The sequence below is a fragment of the Mobula birostris genome, chromosome 20 (assembly GCF_030028105.1).
Source record: "Mobula birostris isolate sMobBir1 chromosome 20, sMobBir1.hap1, whole genome shotgun sequence".
Classification (NCBI taxonomy): domain Eukaryota; kingdom Metazoa; phylum Chordata; class Chondrichthyes; order Myliobatiformes; family Myliobatidae; genus Mobula; species Mobula birostris.
In genome coordinates, this window is record NC_092389.1 from 25991090 (window position 1) to 26014825 (window position 23736).

General features: G+C 42.9%; 1 protein-coding gene across 5 annotated transcripts in view; it reads left to right on the forward strand.

Moving 5' to 3' along the window:
* robo3 (roundabout, axon guidance receptor, homolog 3 (Drosophila)) overlaps positions 1-23736 on the forward strand; it is a 345220-nt gene that overhangs the window by 171423 nt on the left and 150061 nt on the right. For all 5 annotated transcript variants that reach the window (XM_072238366.1, XM_072238370.1, XM_072238367.1 and 2 more), the window contains exons 7-8: positions 12156-12280; positions 21010-21178. In XM_072238366.1, coding sequence (XP_072094467.1) covers positions 12156-12280; positions 21010-21178 — 294 coding nt within the window. The remainder of the gene's footprint in view (positions 1-12155; positions 12281-21009; positions 21179-23736) is intronic.

Here is a 23736-nt window from a genome sequence, read left to right on the forward strand (position 1 = left end):
GAATGGAACTGATTGTTGAGTGTTGGCCTTGACCCTATGGGCCAAATAGCCGCCTTCTGTGTCAGAGTAACTCAAAGTAGTGGTGGAAGAACCTTCTAATATTCATGTCCTGTAGACAAAACAGCATACTTTGCCCCTTCAGAGGGCACCAATAATTAACACTAAAGAGTTGTCCTGGAACCAAGAGATGTTCAGGAAGCACCCTTGAAGTTCTCTTGAAGGTATGCAGCATGTTGCTCCTTACTGAGGGGTGAAGAATCAGGAATTGCACAATCAGAATAAAGGGTCAACTCTAGAACTGAGATGAGAGATTTCTTTTCTAAAAGTGGACTATCTTTGAAACTCTCAATACTGGAAGGCTGTGGAGTCTCAGGTGGCATTCATGAAAAACCAAGATTTCTGAATATTAAGGGAATTAAAATTCTGGGCGTCGTGCAGGAAAATTGTGTTGCGATTGAAAATCTTGATGCAAAGCTGACCTGCTCCTACTCCTATATCAGTGTACTAGAAATTAACTAAAAAGAAAGAGAAACCAAAGAGAAAATAAACTGCTGACCTGCACTGAACTGTTCATTCAGGATTGGTGACATTGTGAGAGGTTCGTGCTGCAAGCTTTGGCCATTGCAATGTCAACATGATGGACTGCATGTAAGACACTGAGCCCAGCAGGGGAGAAAGAAGGTCATGATCTCTGGCATATTTCTCCAAAGTCCAGTAATTTTCTCCCCCTGCCCCCCACTACTCTTTTTTTCATTCCTCATTCTGGTTACCCTCTCACCCCTTTTCTTCTCCATACCTGCCCATCACTTCCCTCTGGTTCCCCTCCTCCTCCACTTTCTCATATGGTTCAGTATCCTCTTCTATCAGATTCTTTCTTCCTTCACACCTTTACCTCTTCCACCTATCACCTCCCAATTTCTTACTTCATCCCCACCTCCCTCACCTATCCATCTTTCCCCTCACCTTGTATCACCCATCACCTGCCAGCTTGCACTCCCACTTCCCCCACCCTACTTATTCAGGCTTCTGCCCTTTTCCTTTCCAGTCCTGATGAAGCATCTCAGACCAAAGCATCGGCTGGTTATTCCCCTTTACAGATGCTGCCTGACCTGCTGAGATCCTCCAGCATTTTGTGTGTGTTGCTCAAGATTTCCTGCATCCGCAGAATCTCTTGTGTTTATGATCTCCAGCTTATCTCTGTGTTGAAAAACAGTTGAGCTGGAGGAATAGAGACTAGCTGGCCCCTTAGGTAGGGTGTCATTTGGCAAACATTGAGGCCCACTTCTTTCAATCAGGATAAAATTCTGGTTTTTACACAGGGCAGAGTCAGCATACTCAGACATGAGCTAGGACAAAACAAGTGTGACTTAGGACACCAGGCAGAGAGAGGGAGTGCTTCAAGAATTTAGTAGGTGCTTGGAAGCTGGTCCCAAGGGTCTTCCCTCCAGCTGAAGTGGAGTGCATAATTATGATAGGGACAGGAGGGAAAAAATGTAAGTGGGAGTGGGGGCTGCAGTGAATAATGCAACTAAACTGTAGTACTTGTAAGCAGCGAAATCCTGACCTTTCAAAGCTCAGTCGCCTGCTCAGTCTGCTGGAGTGTTTATCCTAAAAGATTCAATCTGATTTGACAGCCCTGTCTGAATTCAAAGGGTATTCCTCCATGTATCACCTTAATTTCCTGTAGCCCATATTCTAATCTTCCTTATCACACTGTATCCATCTTTGACCAGAAATTAGAGTTTCTTTTTGTCATTCTAGCTCTTTTTTCACTCCTTTGAAGTGGAGATGGCTGCATGACAGATATGACCATTGATTATCAGAGATTCTAATCTCCTAAATTGGCTTCTCATTAGCACCTTGCCAGAATGGGAGGTGTTCCTAACATCTCATAGGAGAGAGAGAAGAAGGAGGGGCACCAGGGGGTGGTGATTGGCAGATGAGGGGAAGAGATAAGAGGCCAGAGTGGGGAATAGAAGAAGAGGGAAGGGGGAGTGAAAAATATTACCAGAAGGAGAAATTGATGTTCATGTCATCAAGTTGGAGGCTACCTGGACGGAATTTGAGATGTTGTTCTGCCAATCTGAAAGTGGCCTCATCGTGGCAAAACAGGAGGCCATGGACCAACATGTCAGAACAGGAATGGGAATAGGATTAGAACGGTTGGCCACCAGGAATTCCTCTTTTGGCTGTGGAGGTGCTCAAAAAAATGGTCCCATAATTTACTTTGGGTGTCAGCGATGTGGAGAAGGTTGCTTCAGGAGCACCAGATACAATAGGCAGCCCCAAGAGATTCACAGGTGAAATGTTGCCTCACCTGAAGGGTCTTGGCCTGAAACCTTGACTGTTGATTCACTACTGTAGATGCTGCCTGACCTAATGAGTTCCTCCAGTATTTTGGGTGTGTTGCTCGGGATTTCCAGCATCTGCAGATTTTCTCTTGTGCGTTGTGCTTGTTAAGAGTAACATTTTATATATTGGGAATGTCTCTTTCAGTTACAGAATGGGGCTATGTGACTTTCCCAAGCAGCTTGCAAGATTTGTTGATAGCCTTGACAAATTAGCCAAACCTAAGTCGATCTACAACAAAGATCAAGCAGTTACACTTGTGCTGGTGGAGTCAGTTTGTCCCTGGGGCAGGGTGAAACTCACCCTTCTAAATAGCTTCAGCATCTGATTAAATTGTATTTGGTTGAGTGCAGAGGTGACATTTCCTATAATAGATCTGACTGCAGATTCAGAAGTAAAACCAAAAAAGTGGTGGAGACAAACAGCAGATGAGCGAGATGAGTCAAACTAGGGCTTTTCTCTTTGTAGGAAGCCGGTAGAGGCAGATACATTAGAGACATTTAAGAGAGTTTCCGAGAAGCACATAGATGAAAAAAAAAATGGAGGGCTATGCAGGAGGGAAGTGTTAGATTGATGTTGGAGCAGGATAAAAGGTCTGCACAACATTGTGGGCCAAAGAGCTTGTACAGTGCTGCAGTGTTCTATGTTCTAGAGGTGGTGCAGCATCTATGGAAAGAGAGAAACAGGATTTCTGATGAACATTAACTTGATTCACTAATAGTTTTGACTCCACAGATGTTTTCCAACCTCCTAGATATTTCTAGTATTCCTTTTTATGCCCTTGGGTGATGGGAGTCCTTAAGGATGGAATGGTGGATGCCCTCTTTTTGAAGCATTGCATTTTGAAGAAGGCCTCGATGCCAGGGAGACTAGTGCCCATGTTGGAGCTGGCTGAGTTTACAACCCTCTGCAGCTTTTTCCAGTCCTGTGTAGTGGCCCCTCCATACCAGACGATGATGCAACCAGTTAGAATGGTCTCCATGGTACATCTGCAGAAACTTGAGCTCAAGTCTTTGGTGACATACCAAATCTCCTCAAGCTCCTAATGAAATACAGCCACTGATCTGCCTTCTTCAGAATTGCATCAATATTTTGAGCCCAGGATAGATCTTTAGAGATGTTGACACCCAGGAACTTGAAACTGCTCACCCTTTCTACTGCTGATCCCTCAATGAGGAGTGGAATGTTTTTCCTTGACTTCCCCTTCCTGAAGCCTACAAGCAATTCCTTGGTCTTACTGACATTGACTGCAAGGTGGTTGTTGTGATACCACTCCACCAGCTGATCTATCTCACTCCTGCATGCCTCCTTTTCACCATTTGAAATTCTGCTAATAACAGTTGTGTCATTTATAGCTGGCGATTGAGCTGTGCTTAGCCACACAGTCACAGATGTAGACAGAATAGAGCAGTGGGCTTAACACACATCCTTGAAGATCGCTGGTGTTGATTGTCAGTGAGGAAAAGATGTTTCCCCGCCACACTGGCTGTGGTCGTTCAAAGAGGAAGTCAGACATCCTGTTGCAGAGGGAGGTGCAGAGGCCCAGGTTTTGAAGCTTGTTGATTAGTACTGAGGGGATGGTGATGTTGAATGCTGATCTGTAATCAATAAACAGCAGCCTGGTGTGGGTATTGCTGTTGTCCAGTTGTGCAAAGCTGAGTGGAGAGCCAGTGAGTTTGCATCCACAGTACACCTGTTGTGGCGATATGCAAATTGCAGGGGGTTCAGGTCCTTGATCAGGCAGAAGTTGATTCTGGCCTTGACCAACCCCTCAAAGCACTTCATCACGGTAAGATGTGAGTGCAACTGGGCGATAGTGATTAAAACAACACATCCTGCTCTTCTAGGGCACTAGTACGATTGATGTCCTTTTGAAATAGGTGGGAATCTCCGACTGCAGCAGTGAGAGATTGAAGATGTCCTTGAACACTCCCACTAGTTGGTTGGCACAGGTTTTCAGTGCCCTACCAGGTACAACATTAGGGCAAGTTGCCTTGAGAGGGTTCACCCTCTTGAAAGATGTTCTGACATCAGCCTCTGAGACACAGATCACAAGAGCTCCAAATGCTGCAGAGATTCACACAGGGTGTAGTTTTATTCTCCCTTTCAAAGTGTGCATAAAAGGCATTGAGCTCATCTGGGAGTGAAGCTTCACAGCCATTTATGATGTTAGGTTTTCCCTTGTAGGAAATAATGGCCTGCAAACCCTGCCAGAGCTGATGTACATCTGATATTGTCTCTGACTTTATTTGGAACCTATTTTAGTTTGGTTGAAGGTGTTTGGTGTAACATCTTTGATAGTTCCATACCTTTGTATGCAAGATTAGATTAGATTTTAGATTAGATTCAACTTTACTGTCATTGTGCCGAGTACAGATACAAAGCTAATGAAATGCAGTTAACATCTAACCAGAAGTGCAAAGAATAGTGTTATTTACGAAATAACTGCGAATAAGAAGTAAGTGCTACAGCACACAAATATAAAAGTATTGAGACAGTACAATACTGCTTAGCGCTGTGATGTGAGGTTCAGCAGGGTCACAGCCTCAGGGAAGAAGCTCTTCCTGTGCCTGCTGGTGTGGGAGCGGAGGCTCCTGTAGCGCCTACTGAATGGGAGGAGAGTAAAAAGTCCATGGTTAGGGTGAGATGCATCCTTGATAATGCTTTTCGCCCTGCCCAGGCAGTGTTTATGGTAGATGTTCCCAATGGTGAGCAATTGGGTGCCGATAATCCGCTGGGCAGTTTTCACCACACGCTGGAGTGTTTTGCGGTCTGATACAGGACAATTGCCATACCACACTGAGATGCAGTTGGTGAGTATGCTCTCAATGGTACAGCGGTAAAAGTCCGTCAGTATCCTGGGACAGAGGTGAGCTTTCTTGATGCTCCGCAGGAAATAAAGGCACTGTTGCACCTTTTTGATCAGGATGGAGGACCCCTTTGCAAAAATTGATAAGGTAAAGTGTGTGCAATTTTTTTCTTGAGCCTTTGAGCATGTGAAATTGAGGACAAAGGAAGACCAAAATGTGCCTGCAATATCATTCATTCAAGTCACTCAAAGAAAGGTCCAAGCTCATCTCCCTTTCTGTTCTGGTATAAATGCTTAGAGCGAGTGAGGCCAACAAAATATATTTTATACGAAGGAAGTTTACTATGTAGTTACACAATGCACTGTAAAAATATGTGTCCTAAGAATCAATGCAGCAGGCTACCATTCCAAAGACTAACCCCAGTTGAGCTACATATTAAGCAATATGAGATGGTTGCAATTTAAAAACTGCCTCATATAGATTTCAATCAGTCAGGATACAGAATGCCATCATTTCTCAACTACCTCAGTAGGGGATATAACTTTAAGGCATTTTTGAAATTGATACAATGAGAATAGAAAAGCAAAATGCAGGTGCTGGAAATATGAAATAAAAGTAAAAATATTAAGTGGGTCAGAAATTTCAGTGGAGAAAAAAAGTCAACACTTCGATCAGAAGCAGAACAAGTCAAGATATCAAACATGTTTTAGGTTGCAGAGAAAGTGGTGGTGTGGAGAGAACAAAGGGAATGCCTGCAATAGGCTGGTAACAAATAGAAATATCTTGGTCACTATTGATATTCTTGTCCAAGGCCAGGTGTTTGAGGCTGATGTTTCCCTGCTTGTCTCAGTACAGAATTAAATCTGAGGCCTTGTCACTGAGAGTCACTGCATATCGTGCACTAGATCTCCTCACCGTCATCTGGAGGGGTCGCAAGCCATTTTTCGAGTTAACTGATGTAATCATATTGGACTCCCATCTGCTTGCCACCATCTTTGATATAATTAATCTGCCTAGAAAACTATCAGCAATGTCCTCAGGTACTAATTTAGGCTTCAGGCACCAGGTAAGGCAGGGATGTTAATTGTACTTTGTAACCACACACAGCAATTTGATACCATCTTTCACAGAGAGGGATTTGTTTTGTATTGTGGGAGCAGCATTTTTTGAATGCCCAGAGGATTCTGACTCAAGGAGGGACTATCTTCAAATCTATAGCTTCATTAACCCAAGGCCTCGGCTGATCAGCTTCACAATCTAACACCTGACACCGCTATATATCTTCCCTACTCTCATTCCTTCTCAACTCTAAGACAGAGGTGCTTATTGTTAGCCCTGCTCCTTAAACAGATCAAACAATCTGCTCCCTTTCTGTATCAACCAGCGATATTTTTGGATAAACAATCAAAGAGGCAAATAGATTGTGGACTTTCTTGTGGAACAGGCATCAGCTGAGGAAAGGTTGACAGGATCTCAAAGTCATCCACTTTGAATTTCCAAAATGGATGGAAGCTGTTTCAGTAAATCTTTTTGTTGACACGAATATCTTTAGTTTAAACAGGAAGGCAAATGAAATGCGGAATTATTGAATGAAGACTGATTTCAAAGTTTATTTACTGTAGAGCAATATGCACACAATTCTGGAGGAACTCAGCAAGTCAGGCAGCATCTATGGAGGGAAGTAAACAGTCAAAATTTTGGGCCAAGACCTTTCATTAGGAGTCCTGATGAAGAGTCTCGATCCGAAACATTGACTGTTTAGTTCCCTTTATAGATGCTGCCTGACTTGCTGAGTTCCTCCAGCATTTTGTACATGTTGTTTAAGATTGCCAGCATCTGCGGAATCTATCATGTCTACGCACACTACAGAATTTCTCCTAGAGTATAATTGCTGCTGTTCAAAGGAATAAGTGTGTTGCTGCAGTCATTGTGGTAGTGCGATTTCCCCAATTACCACACCCACTTTTCCTTGTGGTTACTCAAGTGAGTTTGCAGTTGCCTCTTCTTGGGCAGTGTCTCAGAACTGATCATGACTTGCTTCCACTCCAGTTTTCTGGATATTGAGGTGACAGTGTAGGAACTACATACTCTTTCACACATGGGGCAGGAAGGTAGTCTGTGAAAGGGCAGCGAGTAGTCTGTGGGTCATTGCTGTCTGCACCACTTATTCAGGACAGTGAGTGCTCCTGATGATGGTCTAGATGTTCTAAGTATCATCCTCACTGTTTCTTTTCCACTTTGAGAGGTTAAGGGCCAGAGATTTTCAGCAGTTCATGAGAATGTTGTTATTTTTTTCAAGGCTTTGAGTGCATTCTTCCATCTTTTCCCTTGGCCTCCTGGTGATCTCCTCCCTTGCTAGCTCTCAGAGTAGTGTTAATTTTGTGACTGATGTCAGGCAGGCGAATGGTATGTCCTGCCCAATGGAACTCGCTGATTGTAACTAAGAGCCCAGTGCCAGAGCTGTTAGCCTAGAGAGGTTTGCATATCTTTCCCGTACTCTTGGAGGATTTTGTGAAAACAGTGTTGATAGTATTTTTCCAAAGCCATTAGCCATAAATGCAGATAGGAGTGGGCAATTAAGTTAATTAACCTATTTATTTGCCTATCTATTTTTTGTTTATCTATCATTTATTTATCTATTTATTGCAGGGGTTCCTAATCTTTTTTTTTATCTCATGGACCCCTACCATTAACCTAGGGGTCCGTGGACTCCAAGTTGGGAACCCCTGATTTATTGTTCAGAGATACAACATGGTAACAGACCTTTGGCTCAATGATCCCATACAAACCCATGCAACCAACTAACCTACTAACCCATATGTCTTTGGACTGTGGGAGGAAACTGGAACACCTGGAGGAAACCTATCCAGTGTGTTAAGCTGCTCTTCATAATTCACTGAGTAATATTTAAAGAAATGGGATGTGCTGTGTCATCTGACTAGCAACATTCAAAGAGGAATGATAACCCAGTCGGTCAAACAGAGACGGAGTTATTTGAGTAGTGGGCAGACAAGAGGTCAGATTCAGGCTGTTGATTGCTAAAAGTCAGCTGTGCGCACACATTTGAATACTTGGTGAAGAAGAGAAGAGGACCTCAGTCAAAGTGTCCCAAGTAGGGAAGCTCCACATGACCCAATAGGCTCCGTCTTTGACCTTCTGGCCTTCCTGATAGCTGGCAAATTGCTTTTCATCAGGCTGTGAAAGCTGCCATGAATTCCCCACTTCCCCCCACATTAAAATATAATCAGAACCTGACTGATGTGATTGATTAATCCCTCAGCTACATTAAGTATGCGTTTCAGTCTCACGTAGAACCCAGTAAGTGAAGGTCACAGCAAGCGGGTAGCCAAAAGGCTCACTTTTATTATCCATCTGGTTTCCACAGGGCAGGCCTTGTTACAATTAACTGTTCAATGTCTGAGAATGTCTGCCTGTACATCTGTCCATGCACATGTTGATGTGCCAGTTTTTATATCTATCTCTTAGTGCATCTTTCTCTTAGTATAGTATGTTCCGTTCCATGTTGATGAATGCCTCTCTGTATGTGTCTATGACTCTGTGTCTATCAGTGTGTGCACGCACATGTGTTTATGTGTGGTGCAGCTCAAAATCCTAAAGAGAAACTCCATAAACAGACTCAAATTGTTACCATCAGCTGCTAGTTTCTGTTAGTAAATGGATTCACATTTAATGCACTCTGGAGGCAACCCCTTAAAAAGCAGAAAAGTAAAGCATACCAGTAGAGAAGAATCCATATCTGTAACTAAGAAGGGGGCAGATGTGTATCCATTATTCTAAGCCTGGTCATCCCTTGACCCACTGCTATGATGAAGCACATTCACCTCCATATCTGAGGTAGTGGATTCAAATGCCACTTTAGATTCCGCAGCACAAATCCTGGGCCAATTCCCCTGTGAAATAGTGAGGGGGTGATACTGCCGGAAGTCATTTGAATAAGAAGTTAAACCAAGGCATTGTTTACTCTCTCAGGTGGACATGAAAGATCCCAGTAGAGTATTTGAAAAAGGTTGGGATGCCTTGGCTCATGTTTCTGTCTTAATCACCAGCATAAAACAAGTTAGCTGGTTGTTTACACAAGGCTGATTGTGGGAACTTTCTGCACATAAATATGCTTTTCTATTTCCTAAATAATAAAAGAAACTATATTTCAAAATAACTTTGTTGAACATAAAATGTGTTTGGCTGTTCTGAGATTGTGATAAATCCTATAAAAGAGAATGTTTGTTCATTATCTGCTTTCCCTTTCACAAGGTGAAGGTCGCAAGATCACTGACAGGGCTTGAACCAAATTGTGGTCAGAACCTGTTCCTGAGCCTCTGGCCTTCATTTTAAGATAGTTAACCTGGCGTAAGCGCCTTAATGTGATGTAGTTTTAAAGACCCTTTCTCAGTAAACTTCTGCTGTTGAGTTGACGGATTGAGCCTTCTTCCTTCAAGGACGTCTCTCAGGAGCAGGCTCCTGACCACTGGCTGCCTGTCCTGCTGTTTGCTTTCACCAGACATTTATAACCAGCTCCAAAGTTATATGCTCAGGGTATGCCAGATGTCAATATCTTTCAGCAACTTTTACTTATGGAAGCACAGCACACTCAAAGCTGCATTGTTCTCATGCTCTATTTACTGTGACAGGTTAATAAAGGGATTTCCCTCGTATCTTCTTCATTTATACCCTTCTCTCTTCTCATTCTGTTTTCCCCTCTTCATTAAATGTTGGAAGATCAGCACTCCAAGCTGTTAGTACTTTTAAAATAATTCCTCAATATGTAGAGAATTTTAAATTCATATCATTTGATGTTAATTTTCTTAATTTTTCTGTGTAACATCACTGCCAGCACTGCCCTAGTTGGCTCTTTCCTGGGAAATGGTGTGCTCTTGCTGATTGTTCATCACCCAAACGACCTTTCCTCAACGCGGAGATTGGATAGTGAATTCTATCAGGCCCTCAGCCTTTCCCCATCAGACATTCACAAAGCACAACTACATACACTCGTATTTTGATCTCACTAACACGTGTGCACACAAGCACACGCTAAATGCAAAACACATGTGCCAATGTACAGACACTTTCCACGTCCACACGCTCTATCCCCTGGCACCATTGCACAAACTGTTGTTTTTTTTTTGGTATGTTGTGATTTTGTGCAAAGGACAATACTCCCTATTTTTGCCTCAGAACTGTAGGTTTTCCTTTAGAAATTGTATGTTTATTCCCAGTGCTGCAAATCTGAAACATAAATTCTGCAATACTCAACAGGCAAGTCAGCATTTGAGAATAGGGGAAAAAACAGGTTCTTATAATGAAGTATGGTGGCGGGTTACGATCAATCTGGTGGGTTCTCAGGGCCAAACCAAGAGACTGAAAGGAAGATACGGAGGCAATTAGTAACTCAGCAAAAACTCTGGCTAATTTATTGGTCCCTATTGAGTTAATATGCTTATTGCATATTCTGAATTGCAAAGTGATGCATTTGTGGATAATCTAATAACATGAAAAACACAGACTGAAGTGAGCTTTATATCATTCAGCAATTTAATCATGACCACCTTGCTGCAGTTGCTACACCAAGTAATCATTTTATTTTGTTACATGTGTTTCTGATTTATGAACACATGGGCCAAATTCTCTGATAAGATGACTGAGTGTTTTCATTTGGGCAGATGGCATGGAGGGAACATATCATTAATAAAGGCCACACAGTTTTCTGTACATTGATTTAATTGGGTTGAATCTCTGGCAGTGTCTGGACAGACATGCACCCGTCTCCGTCTTTATGCTTGATGCCTTTCTATCCACACTTCTGCGATGGGTCTACACTTTTACCTTAATATGTTTTTAATACACACTCTAAATTTTGGCAGTTTAATACTTTTGTGGTAATACTGGGATTGAATTTGGTATACCAGAAATGACAAAATGACATCAAAATAAATGGCTACTCATTGTACACTCCCTCCCCCTTTCCCCCCTCTCTCCCTCTCCCCCTCCCCCCTCTCTCTCCCCCTCCCCCTTACATACACACACACACACTCTCTCTCTCTCTTCCTCTCCCTCCTCCTTCCCCCCTTCCTCCCCTCTCCTCCTCCTTCCCCTCTTCCTCCTCCCTCTCTCTCTCTTATTCTCTCCCTCTCTCTCATTCTCTTCTCTCCTCCTCCTGCCCTCTTCCTCCCTTCTCCACCCTCCCTCCCTATCCCTCTCTCTCTCTCACACACACACTCTCTCTATTACACTTTCGCACACACTATCAGACAAAAGCATAGTCATGCAAATACTTACACACCCACATACAAATGGGCACCACACACATATAGTCATGAGCACAAATGTGTGTGTGTATATATATATATATATATATATATATATATACACACACACACAGTGATATTCCAGGGGGGGTCTCCCCTGCACATTCATTGTAAATTCGTTGAGCCATTTTGTGATCAGTGATTTACCCCTACATTATCAGGTCATTCGCCCTTTACAGGTCAACTGTCATGAGCAGTGTCAGTCCCAAGTGGACTGACTGTCCGGTTGTGCCTGCGTCACATATGGTAAAGCTGTGCTGAAATCACCAAGAGAGGATCCACATTGAGCTCCCACATAGAAAAGTCAGCTTTGTAAGCTCATGTCACATTTTTATCATGAAATGTTTGAGTAAAATTATACCTCAAAGACGGGCGTTCATTTAAATCAGTCTTTGGTGTAAGTCTGCTGAAGAAGCACTGGGGCATTGATGCCCAGGTAAGCATATGTCAATGTTTAGCAACATTTGTTGACTGGGAAAGTTTCAAGGTCGGGGAGATTCTGTGGTAAATTAAAGTTCATTTCTGCATTTTTAATCCATGAAAAAGCGAAATAAAAAAAAAAGTGGAGGTTTACAGTATCCTGGGAGTGACCAGCTGAAGTCTGTACTTTGTTGCTGGAGTTCTGTATATTGTATGTGTATAGTGATGCTCTTTCCTTCTGTGCTCACTGCAGTGCCTCCGCAGATCACTGTGCGGCCTCGCGACCAGATTGTGGCTCAGGGCCGCTCCGTTACCTTCCTCTGTGAGACCAAGGGAAACCCTCCACCAGCTGTCTTTTGGCAAAAGGAGGGAAGCCAGGTAGGAATTAGAGCTAATATGAACCACGTTATATGTTGTTGCTTACCAGTACAAAGAATCTGAAATGCTTGTGGGAGGAGGGATACTTAATACTACAGGACAAGCATTTCAGGTGAGAGGGGGAAAGTTCAAACATGCAGGCCATGGTTTTTTTTACACAGAGTGGTAGGTACCTGGAACAGACTGCCAGGGGCGTTGGTGGAGGCAAATAAGATAGAGGCATTTAAGAGGCTCTTAAATAAGCTTCTGAATGAACAACAGGGAATGGAAGGATATAAGCCATATTCAGCAGAAAGGATTTGGTGACATTATCGTATTTATTTTGGCACAATGCCGTGGGCTGAAGGGCCTGTTACTGTACTGTATTGTTCAATGTTCTAGGTTCTGCGTAGGCCACTCGTCCCCTCATGTCTGTCCCATGACTCAATACAACCAGGGCTGATCTGCCCCAGGCCTTGTTTCCTTTCCTGTCCCAGTTCTCCATAGCCCTCAGTCTATCGCCTCTTTAAATTGAGTCCCCAAGATGTCTCCCCTTTGCCTCCCGCAGCCATTGGGCTAGTCCACACAGGTGGAGACTGAACAGGAGAATATTCGTTATGATCTAGATCTTTAGCTTGCCTGGAGCTCCAACTGGTGTAGTTTAAACCATAACAACAGGAATTCTGCAGATGCTGGAAATTCAAGCAACACACATCAAAGTTGCTGGTGAACGCAGCAGGCCAGGCAGCATCTGTAGGAAGAGGTACAGTCGACGTTTCAGGCCGAGACCCTTCGTCAGGACTAACTGAAGGAGGAGTTAGTAAGAGATTTGAAAGTTGAAGGGGGAGAGGGAGATCCAAAATGATAGGAGAAGACAGGAGGGGGAGGGATGGAGCCAAGAGCTGGACAGGTGATAGGCAAAAGGGATACGAGAGGATCATGGGACAGGAGGTCCGGGAAGAAAGACAAGGGGGGGGGGACCCAGAGGATGGGCAAGGGGTATATTCAGAGGGACAGAGGGAGAAAAAGGAGAGAGAGAAAAAATGTGTGTATAAAAATAAGTAACAGATGGGGTACGAGGGGAAGGTGGGGCCTGAGCGGAAGTTAGAGAAGTCGATGTTCATGTTCAGCCCTTACACTTCCTCCCTCACCACCATTCAGGGCCCCAGACAGTCCTTCCAGGTGAGGCGACACTTCACCTGTGAGTCGACTGGGGTGATATACTGCATCCGGTGCTCCCGATGTGGCCTTCTATATATTGGCGAGACCCGACGCAGACTGGGAGACCGCTTTGCTGAACACTTACGCTCTGTCCGCCAGAGAAAGCAGGATCTCCCAGTGGCCACACATTTTAATTCCACATCCCATTCCCATTCTGACATGTCTATCCACGGCCTCCTCTACTGTAAAGATGAAGCCACACTCAGGTTGGAGGAACAACACCTTATATTCCGTCTGGGTAGCCTCCAACCTGATGGCATGAGCATCGACTTCTCTAATTTCCGCTAGGCCCCACCTCCCCCTCGTACCCCATCTGTTATTTATTTTTATACACACATTCTTTCTCTCACTCTCCTTTTTCTCCCTCTGTCCCTCTGAATATACCCCTTGCCCATCCTCTGGGTTTCACCCCCCTCGTCTTTCTCCCTGGACCTCCTGTCCCATGATCCTCTCATGCCAATCACCTGTCCAGCTCTTGGCTCCATCCCTCCCCCTCCTGTCTTCTCCTATCATTTTGGATCTCCCCCTCCCCCTCCCACTTTCAAATCTCTTACTAACTCTTCCTTCAGTTAGTCCTGATGAAGGGTCTCGGCCTGAAACGTCGACTGTACCTCTTCCTAGATATGCTGCCTGGCCTGCTGTGTTCACCAGCAACTTTGATGTGTGTTGTTAGTTTAAACCATGATTGCTTCAGTCCACCTCTTACTGGGCTCTGGCTAGAATGTGAATCCTGTTGATGGCTCATCACTCAGTTGATGCATTCATAGAGTGATACAGCAGGGAAAGAGGCCCTTCAGCCCAACTGGTCCCTGCTAACCAAGATACCAATCCAAGTTACTTCCATTTGCCTGCATTTGGCCCATAACCAACTGTTTTTTAAATATTGTTACAATAATAGTAACTATTTGTATAGCACCTTTTGTACATTAAGATGCAGGCTCAAAATACTTTACATAGATTAAAAATAAGTCAATATAGTCATAAAATACAAGACAGAATTAAAAACAATAAGTTAAGACAAATATATAGAATAAAATGTAATTGAATTTACCAATTTATATAAAAGTAATCAACAGGCATTAATCAATCTTATAGATAGGTCAATTTTTTTTTTAAAAGGTCGATTTTTCTAAGTGTTTTGATATATTCCGCAGTACTAGCCTGGCGTTTCTCAATCAGTAGAGTATTCCAGATTTTTGGTGCATAAGAGCAAAAGGCCGCATCACTGGTCCTTATATGCTTGGCTATACCTGCTTATTATGCCTGCCTCAACCATTTCATCTGACAGGTCATTCCACATACCATCCACTGGGTAAAAAGATTGCCCCTCAAGTTCCTGTTTAATCTTTCCCTCAGACTCACTTGGACTGGTTTATTGGTCTGGGAAATAGAAAGTATCTGACAGTTGCTGGAGCAGCTGTTCTTTCCAGGCATCTGATCAGGTGGCTGTTGGTGGGGTGGAAAGGATGCTGGTGGAGGCAGAGAGCTGGTGGTGGAGCAGTTGCTCTCACCATCCTCCACCTCACATGGATGTAATTGATGCCGATCACGTCTGTCTGAGCTGAGAACATCCGTTCCCAGCACATAGATCTTTTGTTTTGACGAGCACAAAGGAAAAAGACAAATGACATACTTACATACAGGGCAACTCATCCTGAGAGATTTTCTTTCAGCTGGCAGGCTGTAGAGACCTTTCACAAGATGCTAAGCTTTAGCATGCAGAGGCAGCTTTCTTAAGCTTTCAAGTGCCTTTCAGGAGTTGCTGGACTTCCACATGAGTGATCCTGTTAAGAACTCAAAGCACAGAGAGTGCCTCTGCAAATATTGTTTCACCAAGTGGCTCCTGTAACTGCACGGGCCTTGGCTGCTGAGAGTTGGTCTCTGGGGTTAACTGTTACATCCAGGCGATGAAGATATTACGATGTAAAGCCAGCACAGCTGTTAGAAGTATCCTGTTGCTGTTAATAGGATCATTCCCAAAGGTTGAACAAAGTATTCTTAGAAGAATAAAATTCAAGGTCTTTCACTCACTTTCTCCCAGGAGCCATGGGTAACGGTGCTGCTTACCTACTGTTTCGTAACCAAGAAAATTTGCCCTGCTTGTAACTTACAAGACAGGCGTATGGTGGCTTCTAATCCACCTACATGAGATACCAATGCCACCATAAAGCTATGACAATACATTTGTTCTGGATCACAACTTTGTTTGAAGTACGGATGGAATCAATTGCAGTGTGCACTCCTCCAGTCAGAATCAGGGAGATCTAGCGCAGATCTGGTGGGGAAAAGATCAATGAAGAGATGGAGGAGGAGATATATATGAATCCTTGAGGATTGCAAGTGCTATGACAGCAAAAAAGGCCATTAAAACTTGCAAATTGATCTGGACCAACTGGGAAGAGGAACAGATGGATTTTAATACAGACAAGTGTGAGGTGTTGCACTTTGGCAGGGCAAACCAGGTTAAGACTTACACAGTGAATGGTAGGGCCCTGAGGTGTGTGATAGAACAAAGAGGCCTGGGAAAACCAATCCATAAAGAAAGCTTTTGGCACATTGGCCTTCATAAATCAAAGTACTGAGTACAGGAATTAGGATGTTGAAGTTGCGTAAGACCTTGGTGAGGCTTAATTTGGAGTATTGTGTGCAGTTCTGGTAACCTACCTGCAGGAAATATATCAGTAACTTTGAAAGAGTACAGAGAAAATTTGCAAGGGTGGTGCCAGGAGTTCAGGCCCCGAGTTATAGCGAAAAATTGAATAGGTTAGGTCTTTATTCCTTGGAACGTAGGAGGATGAGGGGAGATTTGATAGAGGTATATAAAATTATGAGAGGTATAGATAGGATAAATGCAAGCAGGCTTTTTCCACTGAGGTTGGGTGAGACAAGAACTAGAGGTCATAGGTTTAGGGTGAAAGAAGATGTATTTAAGGGAAATCTGAGGGGAAAATTCTTCACTTAGAGGGTAGTGCAAGTGTGGAACGAGCTGCCAGTGGAACTGGTAGGTGTAAGGTCAATTGTAACGTTTAAGAGAAGTTCAGATAGGTACATGAATGAGAGAGGTATGGAGGGCTATGGTCTGGTTGCTGGCAGGTGAGACTATGCAGAAGACCAGGCCAACACAGGCTAGATGGGCCCAAGGACTGTTTCTGTGCTAAAGTGCTATGTTAGTCTAGACTTTGTCACATTTGTACACTTGAGCATTGATTAAAAATCAAAAGCAGAGATGAAGAGTAAATCACTCATTATCAGTGGTGGGACAGCATAAGGCGTGGGGTGGTGAGATGGTAGCTTGTTGGCATTCAACTGTATAAAATCTACCTTGATGGTATATGAAAGGACATATTAGCTGATGATACAAAGCAAACTGAACAAAACACAACAAGGCCATAGGTCATAAATGGAGGGTAATGTGTAGAAGTTGGAGTCGTACAATGTGGAAGAAGCCTCTTCAACTTATGCCAACAATTAAGCACCCATTTACACTAATCCTACACACATCCCATTTTATTTTCCTCATATTCCAAATAAACCCACCTCTCCCAACCTCCACTGGATTTGACCACTCACCTTTACAGTGACTAGTAAATCCGCCAGGCTATGTTTGACTTTGGCCTGTAGGTGCAAACTAAAGCACCTTGGGGAATTCCACACAGTCACAGGGGGAACGTGTAAACTCCACACAGACAGCACCAGAGGTAGGGCTTGAACTCAAGTCATTAGAGCAGTGAGGCAGTGTCTCTACTAGTTGTGCCACTGTGCCATAAATGCTTCCCCTTAAGGAGGAAGATTGGACGTACCAAATATTTTTAAGTAGTGAGTGAGTAGTAATTATAGGTAACACACATCAAAGTTGCTGGTGAACGCAGCAGGCCAGGCAGCATCTCTAGGAAGAGGTACAGTCGACGTTTTGGGCCGAGACCCTTCGTCAATAACAGAGTTACCAGACTTCAAACATACATGAAGTCCACTTTCCTAACTGATTTCCATATCCCTTTGCATGCCATTTCTTATTTTATTGATATGTCAAAGCTCTCTTCGTTCAATGAAATATTTCTGGACTACAATTATTATCATAAGAAATACCACTGCCAATTTTTACACAAGACTCACTTAACCTCAGTGAGATCATTTGAATGCTGGCTTAATGATAACGTAGTCCAGAGACTTTCTCTGCTGTTGGAAGTTATGTTTTTGGATGGGCGAATAGTGAGGGATTGAGTTTGAAGGTTCATCTGGAAAAACAGAACCTCAACCAAAGCCACACTGGAGGGTCAGTCTAAGTTATAGAGCTATACAGTAATGTTGCACAGTGTAGATACAGGCCCTTTCAACCCAGTCTCTCTATGCCAACCAAGATGTCTATCAGAGCGGATCCCATTTGCCTGCATGTGGACTATATCCCTCTAAACGTTCTCTATCAATTTATCAGTCAAATGCCTTTTAAACAATGTAATTAAAATATTCCTCTGGCAGCACACTCCATATACCCATCACCCTTTGTGTGGAAAAAGTGTTAAGCTGCAGTTTAGAAAATAATTTGCTGACAGCGCTTTATCTAGCCAGGTGAGAAATAATTTTCCCTTGTCAGTAAGGCTATGTGAGACTACTGCTGCAAGTGATTGAGGTTTATTTTATGCACACACTTTATGCCTTAACTATTCTTAAGTCACAGCATTTTGCTGAAGAAGTTACCATTTCTAGAGAGAAATGCATGGTAATTTTTTTTCCTTGTGAGCTTTGAAATAGGCTGTTTATTGAGAAAGTTGACATTCTGCTGTACAATAAACTCTTTGCTGTGAGATATGCAGCTTACCCCCACCTCTGACGCATGGCTGACAGTCATACCAATGAGTAATCACTTAGGAAAATAGGTGCTGTTGAAAAACTTGAGATTTCTTTCTACTTTCAGTGTTAGTCAGACCTGCATCTAGAATGTGGACTTTAGCTAACTTCTCTTGGCCTACTCTCCTTAAACAAAGTCATCCAAAACTTTCACACACATTCATCCAATGTTTTGTGTTTCCTCACACATTCATCCAATGTTTTGTGTTTCATGATATACGTTGGCTCCCAGCTAATTCCTTGATTTAAAATTCTCATTCTTTTGTAAATTCATGTTTGTTTCCATGGGTTCATCTCTCTATATTGCTCATCTCCTCCGAGACTTTAATCCTCCCATGACATTCATTGAGTTGTACAGTGGAGAAATAGGCCCTTGGCCTAACTTATCTGTGCCAACAAAGTTGCCTATCAGAATTAGTCCCATTCACCTGCCTTTAGCCTCTGTCCTTCTAAACCTTTGGTATCAAATGTACCTGCTTGTACCATTTCCTCCGGCAGCTCATCTCACTTCCCCAGCTCATCCTGTAGTAATCTTAAATAACTTTCCTCATTGTGTATTTTGATATCATCCATAAACTTGCTCGCCAAGCTACTTACATCCCAATATAAAATCATCCAATTGATACAGGGTCCACTTTGTGATAAAGAAAGTGAACCCACAACCACTCCACTGGTCAGGGGCCTCCAGTCTGAGAAACAACTCTGTGATTGGCTAGCTCACCTTGGATGCCATCTGATCTTACCTTCCAAACCATCCTACCATGCAGGATCTTGCTGAAGGCCTTGTTAAATTCCATGTGGATAATGTCTGATCCCTGCCCTAATAAGTCCTCTTGATCCCTTCAAAAAAGTCAAATTTGGGGGAGACAATTTTCCATGAACAAAGCATGCTGACTATTGTGAATCTGTACCTGCCTTTCCAAATACAGGAAGGTACAGCCTCAAGTTCCCTCCAGTAACTCTACTACCAGTGATGTTACACTCACTGGCCTGTAGTTTCTTGGCTTGTCCTCACAGCCTTTCTTAAATTAAGATACAACATCAGCCACCCTCCAGTCTTTCAGTACATCACGATGATACAAACATCTTTGCCAGGGCCCCAGTGATTTCTTCCCTGGCTTCTCACTATATCCTAAGATACACTTGATTTTAAGGCCCAGGGGATTTATCCACTTTTATGCACACTAAGACCGCCAGCATCTTTTCTTTTGCAATGTTTTAAAACTCGTGTTAGAGTCTATGTAAATCCCTGCAGTTGGATCTTTCCCTTTGCACCTTTCTCCAGGCCAGATGTTCTAAACCTTAGGACCAAGTAGCCAGCACAGCTTTTGGGAACTCTTGTCTTTGCAGTATTTAAGTGTCTGTCCCTCCAATTATGCTATCGCCTATAACTCTTTTCTCACCCAACATGAATCGGTCTCTGTGCCAGGGTGCCCTGGACAGTTTAGACATCCTCCTTGCAGTAAACACTAGAGAGCAAGAATCTCATAACTGTTGGACAAGGACTGAGGCTCCTCTGGAATTATCCTCTGCATCCTTCTACCTGACTCTTCTGCAGTCACACTTTCATGGCTTTGTCTGCCTCCTGAAATACTGTGCCCAGGTAATTCTCCCCGTACCTGAGGTGTCTCAGTGTTTGGAGCTTGGACTCCAACTCATCAACCCTAAGCAGCCTACCCTTGCTGCATTTATGATCACTGTCCAATGTTGCAGCTGCAGTATATTGCTGACCCAGCCACCTGTTCGAATTAATTAGTTGTGTTTGTTAGTTTAATTACTTTATATTAGAGCTAAGCTCTTTAAACTTGCAGAACTTGCTCACACTAATATGCCCTGATTTGAAATACTTAGCCAATCAGAATAAACTGAGAGAATAACTTTAAAATACCTACACATCACCTACATATGACCTATAGGCGGAGTTATTTGGTGGTTGGAGTTGGACTGAGGTCGAGGTAATCTGATCCAGAATCTCAAGGATTATCAGTAAACATCTGCTGCAACATTGTTTGATTCAAACTCACCCTCAGAACTCACTTACTCATTACCCCTTGCACCAGAAACATGAATAAACTTCAGAGCTATCTCATTTATGACTTGTATCTGAAGTCATTTAGGAAGCTTACAGAAGAATTATAGAGCCTACATCTTTACCTCAACAACTTTTAAGTCTATTGACCAACCAACACGAGACAAGAAAGACCCTATTTTAATTTGATAAATGGTCCGGCGACAGCCACAGTGCTAGATATGTGACTGCTTTGTCCCTAATAGATGCATTTATTTTGCATACTGGCATCAAGAAACAATCTCTTGGTCTCTTTCTCCAGACAAACTCAACACACAGGGAATAAATTATATTATGGTATTGCTAATTTTCTTCTAATTTACAAAGAATGACAAGTTTCTCATGAAACGCTTTTGAATAACTTTTTTACAGTTATACTTTGTAAGTTAGAAGATTGAGCAATGCAGTTCTTTAAGTTATTCCCTGTGTGTTGAGTTTGTCTGGAGATAGGGACCAAGAGATTTTTTCTTGATACTGGTATGAAAAATAAGTGATAAAATTGTGCATCAAAATTTCTTGTTTCTGAAGTGAAAGAGTGTGTAGGTCTATTGAATAAGACATTACAATTGCAGTGTGGATTTCATTGCAATAAAATTTATTTGTTTCTTTGCTGCAGATCCTGCTTTTTCCCAGCCAGCCTCAGCCATTGGGGCGTTTTTCTGTCTCTCCAAAAGGTGAACTGACAATTACTGATGTCCAGTCAGGCGATTCTGGGTATTACATGTGTCAGGCAATCAGTGTGGCTGGCAGCATCCTGTCTAAAGCACTCCTGGAGGTGGAAGATGGTAAGTCCAAGAACAGTGTGCGTTTGATGTCAGCTACCCTGCTGTTTGTGAGTGCTGAAGTAAAAGAATTGATCTTTGGACAAGGTTTGTAGGAGAACATTGATAAACTAGTGAAATAATGGAAAGTATTGCAAGTATTTGAGGAGAATATCCAGTGAATATGAAGATAAAATTGAGACAAGTTTGTGCTTTTTCTATTCCACAATTCCACTTTGTTTGAAATTTGCAAAGAGGTTGAGCACTGAGGTGTCCAGTCTCAGCAATAACTCAAGATCAAATCTCCTGCAGTGCCTCCTGGCCATTTGGTCGTCTGATCTAGGAGAGATTAAACCCCACATCTTTGTAGTAGGTTAAGAGTTTAGATTAGCCTTTAAATTTAAGTTGAAAGCATTTGATTCCAAAAATGAGACTTCCCACCTCTTCGACATCTTCATGTAGGCCATCTCTCTAATTGGTGAAGTTGAGCTAATGAGTTGTAAGTGGCCTACAGAAGTTGTGAAAGGTGTTCAAATTTTATTTAAGGTATTGGGAAATGAACAGATGTATATTGTGTGCAGACTTCTTTGGAGCCACACAGACCCTGCATCCTCTATCTAATCCCTAGGTGGAACGGACTTTCGGCAGGACCCCCTCCTCCTGATTTAGGACAACACAGATTATCCAGATTCAGATTTATTTATCACATGTACATCAAAATACACAGTGAAATGTATAATTTCTGTTAATACCACCCAAGGATATGTTGGGGGCAGCCCACAAGTGTTGCTGTACCTTAGCTCCAGCTCCTTAGAGCCATAGAGTAATAGACCACTACAGTACAGAAACAGGCCCTTCTGCCAATCTAGTCTGTGCTGAACTATGAATCTGCCTAGTTCCATTGACCTGCACCCATTCATACCTCTCCCATACATGTACCTGTCCAAGTTTTGCTTAAATGTTGAAATCAAACTGTGCTGCAGCTCATTCCACACAGTCAGCACTCTCTGAGTGAAGAAATTCCCTCTTATGTTCCCCTTTTCACACTTAACCTATGACCTCTAGTTAGAGTCTCACCCAACCTCAGTGGGAAAACCCTGCTTGCATTTACCCTATCTATACTCCTCATAATTTTGTATAGCTCTATCAAATCTCCCTTCAATCTTCTACGTCCTGCCAATATCCTTGTAAATTTTCTCTGTATTTTTTCAACCTTATTTACATCTTTCCTGTAACTAGGTGACTAAAATTGCAGAGTACTCCACATTAGGCCTCACCAGCGTCTTAATCAATTTCAACATAACAATCCAATTCCAGTACTCAATAGTTTGACTTATGAAGGCAGTGTGCCAAAAGTTCTTTACGGCCAGATCTACCTGTGATGCTGCTTTCAAGTAATTGTGAATCTGTATTCCCAGATCCCCTTGTTCTACCACACTCCTCAGTGTCTTACCACTCACCATGTAAGATCTACCCTGGTTGGTCCTCCAAAGTGCAACATCTCGCACTTGTCTGCATTAAATTCAGTGGGATCTAGACCAGCTGCCATTTTTCCAGCTGGTCTAGATCCCACTGCAAACTTTGATAGTCTTCCTTGCTGTCCACTACACCCCCAATCTTGGTGTCGTCCACAAATTTGCCAATCCAGTTTACCAAATTATCATCCAGATTGTTGACATAGATGACAAACAACAACAGACCCAGCACTGATACCTGCGGCACAGTCTTCCAGTTGCAGGCCTCCAGTCAGACAGACAACCATCTACTACCACTCTCTGGCTTCTCCCACAAAGCCAATGTCCTATCCAATTTACTACCTCATCCTGAATGCCAAGGAAGTGAACCTTCTTGACCAATCTCCCATGTGGTACCTTGTCAAAGGCCAAAAGTCCATGAAAACTCTATAAGATTGGTTAGACACATCCTACCAGGCACAAAGCCATGACCATTCCTAATCAGACTTTGTCAATCCAAACATATACGTATATAGCTAGGATGTCTAAGACTTTTGCACAGTGCTGTAGTAATTTTATGTACTGTACTGGTGCTGCAAAAGAAAGCAAATTTCATGACATATGTGAGTAATAATAGACCTGATTCTGATATGGGTCTCTATTGTGGACTGAGAGGGGGAAGGGGGGCATGGGAAAAGGGTAAGGGAGAGGGGAGGGAGTGGGAAGCACCAGAGAGACATTCTGTAATGATCAATAAACCAATTGTTTGGAATTAAATTACCTTGCCTGGTGTCTAAGGGCTGAGTGTGTCTGCACCCTCACCACCACCTGTCCCAGCACACCTTCTCTGCCACCTGCCCAACACTCCTCCTGCAGTGCTTCACTCTCACCATTCCCAACATCCTTTACTCCTGCCAGATTTACAAACTCGCTCTCTACTCCACATTGACAAATTCAGTACTGTGCAAAAGTCTTAAGCACCCTATATATTTGTGCCTAAGATTTTTGCATAGTATATCCAGTCGCTTAGAATACCTTCCAATTACTTTCCCATGACTCATGTCAGGCTCACTGGCCTATAATTTCCTGGCTTATTCCTGGAGCCTTTTTTAAACAATGGAACAAAAC